This window comes from Nipponia nippon, unplaced genomic scaffold, assembly GCF_047370975.1.
Source record: "Nipponia nippon isolate SJK-2023a ecotype South Korea unplaced genomic scaffold, ASM4737097v1 scaffold_7, whole genome shotgun sequence".
NCBI classification, from domain to species: Eukaryota; Metazoa; Chordata; class Aves; order Pelecaniformes; family Threskiornithidae; genus Nipponia; species Nipponia nippon.
This window is the reverse complement of record NW_028262391.1, coordinates 33,550,161-33,560,207: the sequence shown is the minus strand read 5'-3', so window position 1 is coordinate 33,560,207 and position 10,047 is coordinate 33,550,161. Positions and strand designations below refer to the sequence as shown.

The window sequence follows — 10,047 nt, the reverse complement described above, 5'->3', positions numbered from 1 at the left end:
GAGGGAGCTCCTTCATTATAAAAAATCGCAACCTGATTTTCACTCTGGACAATAAATTCAAGCATCAGTATCTCAACACAGCATTGAGTCATTAATATGTTTAATATATTAAACAGCTGGATTTTTTTTTTTTTTAAATCTAATCAGCATTTCACATGATACAACTTAGAATTTACAATTATTTACAAACAGATTTGTATCCAGTCTCTTACTGGATAGGGATGAGTACTAAATCATTCTCTACAATGATGTTCTAACATCACCAGTCTGGAGGTACTGTGGAGGAGCAACACATATCCACTTCGTAATCACGACTGCATTATTCAGCAACACAATGCAACTGTTGTACATCCTCCAGTGGGGATTTCAGGGAGCAAGCTAGCGCAGTATACTGACCTCCTGTTGTCACCATCAGAAAATACAGCACCGTAACATTCAAGCAACAAATACTAGCACAAGTGAGGGGAGGATGGTCCTTGAGTCATGCTGCTCTGTATAAGGTACTACATAGGTATTTCATGAGTTTAATATTTCAGTATAACATTACTGAAGCAGTACTAACGAGCCCATGATAATATAAAAATACAAAAAAATTGAGAACATTCTTCCTAAATTATGTCCCTCTTTCAGGTAGCAATTATGTGTACGCAGAAAGGACAGCTTTCCTGACTGAGATGTAGAGCCTGCAACACATACGAGCACAGTGTATGATACCAGATGATTTCTAGTAAGTACGTATGCATAAACATACCTATTTATATAAAGAAAAGCATCAAAATCATACAGCATCAAAACTTCAATATTTTTTTTAATTATCATAGGAAAACAATCAGTATTTTTAAATCAAAACATTGTTTCTTCATTATTTTTCTTTAGCTAATGTTGTTTTACATTCTTTATTCAGTTCTCCAGCCGTATTTCAGATTGCTGAAGCAATATTTAAAGTATTATCAAGATCATTCACACTTGGAATAAGAAAGCATACAAGCTTATCTCCAAATTACTTTACAGCTCCGTAAGACCTTTTCAGTCATTTAAAGAACCTCCAAGTCTATAGTACCTTGCCATAAACCTTAATTTTGAGAAGTTCCTTAAATCATTCGAAAGCAACATTTGCACTTAAAACATACAAACATCTGTCCTTACAAGACAGAAAAGTTAAGCAAAACTACATATTAATGAAACAATATAGTTGACTAGGATGGTCTTTTTGAACAGCATGAGTTTTTGGGGGCCCATTTCTGACAGATTTGGAGAATTCTCAAATTCTGTCAACTTTGCAAGTTGACATCACGCAGCACTATGCAAGAGACAGTCATTTACTGTCAGAATTAAAACTATACCTGCTCCTGCTCAATTACCTTGAAGCGAAAGTGAACAGAGATTAACCTCAACAAGATCAGCTCTTTGTCATGGAGGAAAGCAGTGGAGGAGCTATTTAAGACAAGGATACAGACAGGATCCAGACTTCTGATGTCTAGGTAACACATAGCTTGTTTAGCAAGGTATCGATAAGTTACAGTAAGTCCACCAAGGTTCACTAAACATTTTTGCAGCACTCTGATCAGAATATAGTACTCGTTACGCAGGACATCTGGATACTCCTATTTCACTTTGCATGTTAAAGCTTCCTTGCGTACAATTCTGCAAAAACACATTGCAAACCATGCCCAGGTCCATTCAGGTAGGCGCTCACCCAGCGTGAACTGTGGAGAGGCACAGGGAGACAGGAGAACAGAAAAAGAAGAAAGGGAGAGATTAAGATACATTCCATTAAAGTAAGGAAACAGTTTCTCAAATTACCACTAATAGCAAGCCAAAACGTGCTCGAACATCAGCAACTAAGCCTTAAATTCAGCCCCCGGAAGTAAATATATTTAGCCATTTTGGAAGTAGTGCCTACAGCTGAACAGTTAGGCTCTGCAGATAAATCCTGAAGTGGTTTGTGCAAGTTCACAACAGCAATACTGTCCACTTCCTTTAGTTGCCACATCTTGCCAGAATCCTTCCCATCTCTTTTATTCCTTTTGGACTAATCTCCATTTCCTCAATTCCTTCTACTCGACGTAATGCTATAGAAAGCCAATAGGCAGGACACATGAGATGTAACCAATGTTCATAAAATTACTTTGGAGCCCACAGTCTGCCCCCAAAAATGAAAACCTAACATACGGAGGACCTGCTTCCAGGTAGCTTAGGATAAAAATGTGGGCTTTTTTTTCTGCTATTATTCCATCCTCTGTGCCCACTCTTCCCCAAAGCAGAACTACGCTCAATAAATTAAGACTGAAAAAAGCTACTTCTGTTCATAGAAGACAATGAAATGCTTGCCCAGTTAGCAATGCCCCAAGTAAAATGAGATACTTTGTGCTTTTGAATAAAAAGTCTCTTTACCAGTTTTGCTGCGCTTTTCAAGTGGGAATTGGATTTGTTCACTCTCTCATTCTAAAAATAAGCATGCCCGAGCATAATTTTCAAAAGCAGAATTAGTGAGAAAATATGGCACAATACCTTTAAGTCCTACAATATATATTGCACTGTTTCAGAATATAAGCATAGTTTTCATTCAGACTCCTAAGAAAGTAAACAGCTTATTTACTTCTATTGACAAACATGAAATAGTTTAATGAAAACCATTACCTTTATTGCATGCTTCCAGTAACCAGTAGTCCTTGTGGATAACCCAAGAGTAGAAATAGCATGACTTGCATATTCTTCAGCAGAAGGAATAAAGAAAGACCTTCCTGATGTGGTGATGCTGCATGCTGCCATTTTTGTAGCAATTACAAATGGGGTTAAACTCTGAACAAAAATTCCTTTAGAGGCATACTCATAATGTAGTGCTCTACTGAAATAGTCCAGGTAGGTCTAGAAAGACAAAAGCAGAAAGAGACATTTTTTTTTTTTTTAAAAAACAATCAAGTCTTAGGGCAGAGTTTTATTAAAATTACAGAAGAGTTGTAGCATATTTTATACATCAGCTAAAAAAATAAAACCTTGAGTAAGTAGTATAAAAATATACATTTCTAAAGCATTACCAACATTTCTATTTGTTTGCTAAAAACCTGCAACAGTACAGTAACTTGCAGGACAAAACGACTGCTTAACTCTCTGATGTGAATTTAACAAACAATCGGACAATTTCTGCTTAAAAACAATACAGAAACATTTATTTCATCTAAAAACAAACACCTAGTTTAGTTTGGGGGCATTGCAGGGGGCACTCCAAAGCTAACTATACATACTCCTGTCAAAAGGACAAAAAGAAATCCCATTTTTTAATACATTTACAGGCGAATTTCATACTCAACTGATCTTCCCCAGAAGCTAGGTTAATTACTTCCTGCAGCTCCCTTGTGCAAAATTAAACATGCATTTGTTTATGTGTATCTGTGTTATCTCCTTTAGTTCATTCTGCTTTTAACAGAAGAACATAAAAAAGCACAAGCCTGGTAACTGGGATTGCTGGAATCAAACAGATGGGAAAAAGAGCATGGCTCGGTCTTATCAAGGCAGCAACACTGATGCCATGCTGAAGCTACTGCTGGGCCACACAGCCAGTAACCCCCAAGAAAGAGCGTTTTAAATTCAGCTTGTGAGTGAACCGGTTTCTGCCCCCAAATGGCCTCACAAAAGCGCTGTTCCCCGCAAACTGTTGGGAAAGCATCTTCTACAAATACTCTTACACTCGCTTTAGGAAAAAACAAACAAACCAACCACTTCAAACACCATACACCGTTAACGCACAAAGAGGCTCAGGACACTAGAGCAGCTTGTTCCCATTTCTGTGCCAATGTAACCGTACAGAGGCCAGGCTTTAAACTGGATTGCTGATCTAGGATTTGGATTCATGACGGCAGCTAAAGGAAGAAACTTGGGTACACTTGGTTTTGTTCTGTTCTTTTTCATTTAGGCCTTTTAATTGTTTTAGTTCAGCATGCAGTTCTGCAGACACTTAGAATAACCGAGGAGGGAGATACTCTGCAACAGAAACAGGAATTTTAAGCCAGTTTCCACACTGAAGTAAATCTGCAAGGAGTTTTATACCTTGAGGCAACAGGAGCTGGTTTTGCTCCAAGGCAAAAGGAAGTACTTCCAAGAGCTATCCCAGAAGCAAGGCTGTACAGGGGTTAGGCTACAGCAGACAGCAGCCACTGACAGCTGGGAGCAATAACCACTTGTATTTAGACACAAGATCTAGGCGAGAGCCTTCTACAATCTCAGTTGCTTTTGTGGATTCAGCAGCAAGTTGTCCAGCGTAAATCCGCATTCCCCACACGCATTCATACTTTCAGCTCCACACAGCTGCCCCATCCTATTCATTCTTGACTGGATCTCCTCAGGAAGAATAATTATGGAGGGGAAAGTTCTTTTCACTTCTCCCCAAATATGGTACAGACAACAGTGTAAGAAGCCTTCTGCCCCTTGGTGTTAGGTGAAGCAGTGGCTCAATTTGGCCACAGCCCTTGTCACAGTGGTGGCTTAAGCATGAGTATAGCCCCTCTTGCTACCAAATACTAGTGTGTAAGTAGCTTGCGGTATGTCTGCACAGTTCAGCTGAAGAAAGAGATGAAATTCTTGACCCTTTCAATGGGTCACAGAACTGCCACTTTGCTTTGTGCATCATTCCTCTGATGAAGGTAACATTTTTCCTAGAACCACTGTTATGCCAAAGTTCACACATAATCCAAATAGCACTGACTTTGGTTCAAAGCCCAGTATTGGTGAGGATAAAGGGTTTACTGCATATTGCACGTAACATCTACCTCCGATATTTGAACAAATCCCTAGAAAACTTTCAAGTATATTTTGATATCCTTGCTGAATGTGTTTACAACCAACCTATAATGCATCTACTTTTCAGTGCATACCATTAAACATTACACCCCAACTTACTTTAGAGGCTCCATAGATTGTCATCATTGGTGTCGGCTGACAACAGGTTGCAGAAGAAACATTCACAATTGCCCCTTTCTTCTTCTCTACCATGCCCGGCAGCACAATATGCATCATCATGTTAGCAGAAGCAATATTTATGTTGATCATGTCCCACAGCATATCCTCAGAGAGGTTGGTAAAATAGTCCGGGTAGGGATAAAACATTCCTACATTATTCACCAAAATGCCAATTTCTCTGTCTTTCAGAGCCTCCTTAATAGCTGGGTAAACCTCACGCCCCTTGCTAAAGTCAGCTACTATGAAATCTGTTTCCACTTTATAGGTTTCAGATATGCTTCTAGATACAGCCTCCAGCTTCTCTTTGTTTCGGCTGATTAAGATGATGTTGACACCACGCTTCGCCAGTTCTTCAGCGTATGCCTTCCCAATACCATCTGTGCTACCTGGAATAGAAAATAAAAAACCAAGGTGAAAATCAGAGCAGCCCCAGCCTTCTCTTTTGCCAGTTCTTTCAATTATAGCTTTATTGCCTTCTCTGAAGATCACATGGCACTGAATACGGTGATCTCAAAACCACAACGATAACGACAACGTTGTCATATAATCATAGAATCGTTTATGTTGGAAAAGACCTTTCAGGTCATTGAGTCCAACCATTAACCTAGCACTGCCAAGTCCACCACTAAACCATCTCCCTACGCACCACATCTACCTGTCTTTTAAATACCTCCAGGGATGGAGACTCAACCACTTCCCTGGGCAGCCTGTTCCAATGCTTGACAAGTCTTCCGGGGAAGAAATTTTTCCTAATATCCAACCTAAACCTCCCCTGGCACTACTTGGGGCCATTTCCTCTCATCCTATCACTCATTACTTGGGAAAAGAAACCGACCCCCACCTCACTACAACCTCCTTTCCCCAGCTCCCTCAGCCACTCCTCATAAGACTTGGGCTCTTGACCCTTCACCAGCTTCGTTGCCCTTCTTTGGACACGCTCCAGCACCTTGTAGTGAGGGGCCCAAAACTGAAAACAGTATTCGAGGTGTGGCCTCACCAGTGCTGAGTACAGGGGGACAATCACTTCCCTAGTCCTGCTGGCCACACTATTCCTGATGCAAGCCAGGATGCTGTTGGCCTTCAGACCACTTGGGCACACTGCTGGCTCATATTCAGTCAGATGTTTAGCAACACCCCCAGGTCCTTTTCTGCGGAGCAGCTCCCCAGCCACTCTTCCCCAAGCCTGTAGCGTTGCATGGGGTTGTTGTGACCCAAGTACAGGACCCAGAACTGAGCCTTGTTGAACCTCGTACAGTTGGCCTCAGCCCATCGATCCAGCCTGTCCAGAGCCTTCCTACCTCCAGCAGATCAACACTCCCATCCAACTTGGTGTCATCTGCAAACTTACTGAGGGTGCACTCGATCCCCTCATCCAGATCGTTGATAAAGGTATTAAACAGAATTGGCCCCAATACTGAGCCCTGGGGAACACCACTTGTGACTGGCTGCCAACTGGATTTAACTCCATTCACCACAACTCTTTGGGCCCAGCCATCCAGACAGTTTTTTACCCAGAGTATACTCGTCCAAGCCATGAGCAGCCAGCTTCTCCAGGAGAATGCTGTGGGACACAGTGTCAAAGGCTTTACTAAAGTCCAGCTAGACAACATCCACAGCCTTTCCCTCATCCACTAAGCGGGTCACCTTGTCATAGGAGATCAGGTTAGTGAAGCAGGACCTCCCTTTCATAAACCCATGCTGCCTGGGCCTGAACCCCTGCTTATCCTATATGTGCCGCGTGATGGCACTCAGGATGATCTGCTCCATAACCTTCCCCGGCACCAAGGTCAGGCTGACAGGCCTGTAGTTCCCTGGATCCTCCTTCCAGCCCTTCTTGCAGATGGGTGTCACATTTGCTAACCTCCAGCTGACTGGGACGGTTAGCCAGGACTGCTGATGGATGATGGAAAGTGGCTTGGTAAGCACTTCTGCCAGCTTGCTCAGTACCCTTGGGTGGATCCCATCCAGCTCCATAGACCTGTGTGTGTCTAAGTGGTGTAGTAGGTCGCCAACCATTTCCCCTTGGATTACGGGGGCTTCATTCTGCTCCCTGTCCCTGTCTTCCAGCTCAGGAGGCTGGGTACCCCGAGAACAACTGGTATTGCTATTAAAGAGTGAGGCAAAGAAGGCGCTAAGTACCTCAGCCTTTTCCTTGTTGTCTGTCACTATGTTTCCCCCCGCATCCAATAAAGGATGGAGATTCCTTAGCTCTCCTTCTGTTGCTAATGTATTTATAGAAACATTTTTTATTGTCTCTTATGGCAGTAGCCAGATTAAGTTCTAGTTGGGCTTTGGCCCTTATAACTTTCTCGCTGCATAACCTCACGACATCCTTGTAGTCCTCCTGAGTTGCCTGCCCCTGCTTCCAAAGGTTGTAAACTCTGCTTTTATTCCCGAGTTCCAGCCAAAGCTCTCTGTTCAGCCAGGCCGGTCTTCTCCCCCACCGGCTCGTCTTTTGGCACTTGGGAACAGCCTGCTCCTGTGCCTTTAAGATTTCCTTCTTGAAGAATGTCCAGCCTTCCTGGACTCCTTTGCCCCTCAGGACTGCCTCCCAAGGGACTCTGCCAACCAGGCCCCTAAACAGGCCAAAGTCTGCACCCCAGAAGCCCAAGGTAGCAGTTCTGCTGACCCCCCTCCCTACTTCTCCAAGAATCAAAAACTCTACCATTTTGTGATCGCTGTGCCCAAGACGGCCTCCAACCGTCACATCACCCACCAGGCCTTCTCTGCTCACAAACAAGAGGTCCAGCGGGTGCCTTCCCTAGTTGGCTCCCTCACCAGCTGTGTCAGGCAGTTCTCTTCCACACACTCCAGGAACCTCCTGCACTGTTTCCTCTCTGCTGTACTGTGTTCCCAGCAGGCATCTGGTAAGTTGAAGTCCCCCATGAGAACAAGGGCTAGCGACTGTGAGACTTCTCCCAGCTGCTTATAGAATATTTCGTCTGCCTCTTCATCCTGCTTGGGTGGTCTGTAACAGACTCCCACCATGATATCTGCCTTGTTGGCCTTCCCCCGATTCTTACTCATAAACACTCAACCCTATCGTCACCATCATTAAGCTCTAGACAATCAAAACAGCCCCTAACATACAGGGCTACCCCATCGCCTCTCCTTCCTTGCCTAGGCCTTCTGAAGAGTTTGTAGCCATCCATTGCAGCACTCCAGTTCTGCGAGTCATCCCACCATGTTTCCACGACTGTCAGTAGGAACCTGCTGCAATCCCACCTCATACAAGTTTTATATTTTCTGTGACAACAACAGAGAGTAGAACCTTAGTGAAAGGCAAGGATGTCAGAGGTACATGACTTAAACCTTGTTGAAGAACTTGAGCACATCTGAAAAGCCCATAGCAAAAAAAAAGGGATCTTGTCCGCATCTCTGTCTACGCTTGTATACGTTTGGGGTGTACTTTGCCATTTTTGGGAAAAATTGCTCTGTGATTCTTTCCCAGCAGTCAGTCAACAGACTGACCTCGCCCATCTCCTGAGGAATAGAACTTAGTAAGGCACTGAACAACTGTCACAGCTTAAGCAGATTAACTTGCAACCCAAGCTAATGCAGGCCCCAGCTTGTGACATAAAGCTCAGCCAGGAATATAAGCTAGCAAGTTTTACAGTACTGGCACAGTATGTTATACAAACATAAGCAAATATACTGCTTCAGTCTCTTACCAGTGACCACGGCCCATCTTCCATACTGCTTGACAAGATCAATCTGGCCTCCCAGCTTTGGAATTAAATGCAACCTAAGCATGCTGTAAGTGTCAAATGCAAGAGAGACACACTTTCTGACTGTGTACCAAGCTCCAACTATAGCCAGGGCCTCTATGTAAAAACTGCAGGAACGACTGATCTCTCTGTACAAGAGGTAGAAACGATCCACTGCAGCCATGATGATCACAAGCCTGGAAAAAAACAAAAGGGACACAAGCCATTACAATTGCCTCTTGGGCCACGTAAACTTTTCAGACTGAACGGATAACCTTGGAGATTCAGCATGTTACAGTCTGAGCACCATTTTGATGTGGAAAAGCCACATGTCAGCCTGCTAAAATTTAGGTATCACCTACCATCATCCTCACTGGTTTAGCTACTGTTTAGCCCTTGTTCAAGGGTTTAGCTACTCATCAGTTATACTGCAATGACACCGATCAATGATACTGTAATTAAAACAATTCACGTCCAAGCAGATAAGGGAAGCACCACATGGAAAAACTAATTTTCGAAGATTAAGATCCACCTACAAAAGAGGCAAGGATAACCAGCAAGAGAGAGCTGAGCACACAAGAAACAACACGCTCTTCCAAGCACAGAAAGCTACACGAGAGGCAAAGCAAGCTCAGAGACAGAAGCGCAGCTCTGGCGCCTGGCGCCTGGCGCGGTCACGAAGCGCTAGCCCCTTCCCCGCGAGTGCACCGCATCCACCGCCTCCTTACGGCTTGAAAATCCCTGAACCCCGGGACGGTCCCGTGCACTAACGTCACACCGCACACCGGCTTTCCGCAGAGAGCTTGCTGTGCCTCACAAGGTTTTTACTAGCGAATAATTTTTTAAAACAAGCACAAAGCCCAACCGCCGCCTCCTCAGCGGCGCCCGACCGACGACGGAGCCGGCGGCTTACCGCCACCGGCTCTGGGGCCGTTACACACCGCCCTCCCCTCGCCCAGCGAGGCCAAGCGCAACCCGGGCCGCAGGCCTCACCCCCCCGGGAGGGACAGCGGGCTCCGGCCGCGCCCTCGCCGACGAGCCCCAGCGACAAGGGGCCTGACCCGGCGCCTCGGCCCCTCGCTCGGCCCCGGCCCTGCCCGGGGCCCTCCCTCGCCCCAGCCGGGCTGTAACGGAGGGAAACCAACTCCGCAGCCGCGGGGAGGAACCCCACGGGGAGGAACCCCGGGCAGAGCCGCCGCCCCCCGGCGCCCCGAGGGGCTGTTACCCGCCCGGCGCGTCTCACCGCCGGCCGCGGGGCCGAGGCCGCCGCCGCGCTTGCCGGCGCCGCTGCGCGGGGAGGGCGGGAGCGGCCGCGGGGCCTTGTGGGCCTGCGAGCGGCGTCGCCATGGCGACGGCGGCGGTTGGGGCGGCTGAGGCGAGAGCG

The 10,047-nt window shown here is 45.5% G+C and overlaps 1 protein-coding gene across 4 annotated transcripts; it reads right to left on the bottom strand.

Annotated features, from left to right (window-relative positions):
* Nucleotides 1–83: 83 nt before the first annotated feature.
* Nucleotides 84–9,992, bottom strand: HSDL1 (hydroxysteroid dehydrogenase like 1). Of its 4 annotated transcripts, none has more exons than XM_087738715.1 (5): nucleotides 9,907–9,992; nucleotides 8,628–8,860; nucleotides 4,897–5,342; nucleotides 2,641–2,868; nucleotides 84–1,706 (listed from the first exon to the last, which is right to left on the bottom strand). In XM_087738715.1, exons 2-5 carry the CDS (start codon nucleotides 8,845–8,847, stop codon nucleotides 1,605–1,607), a joined length of 996 nt encoding a protein of 331 aa, XP_087594841.1. In that variant the 5' UTR covers nucleotides 8,848–8,860; nucleotides 9,907–9,992; the 3' UTR covers nucleotides 84–1,604. The 4 variants fall into 4 exon arrangements, with proteins under 4 accessions (XP_087594841.1, XP_087594843.1, XP_087594842.1 ...); XM_087738717.1 differs by having other exon boundaries at nucleotides 9,889–9,957; XM_087738716.1 differs by having other exon boundaries at nucleotides 9,657–9,956.
* Between the last annotated feature and the right edge of the window lie 55 nt (nucleotides 9,993–10,047).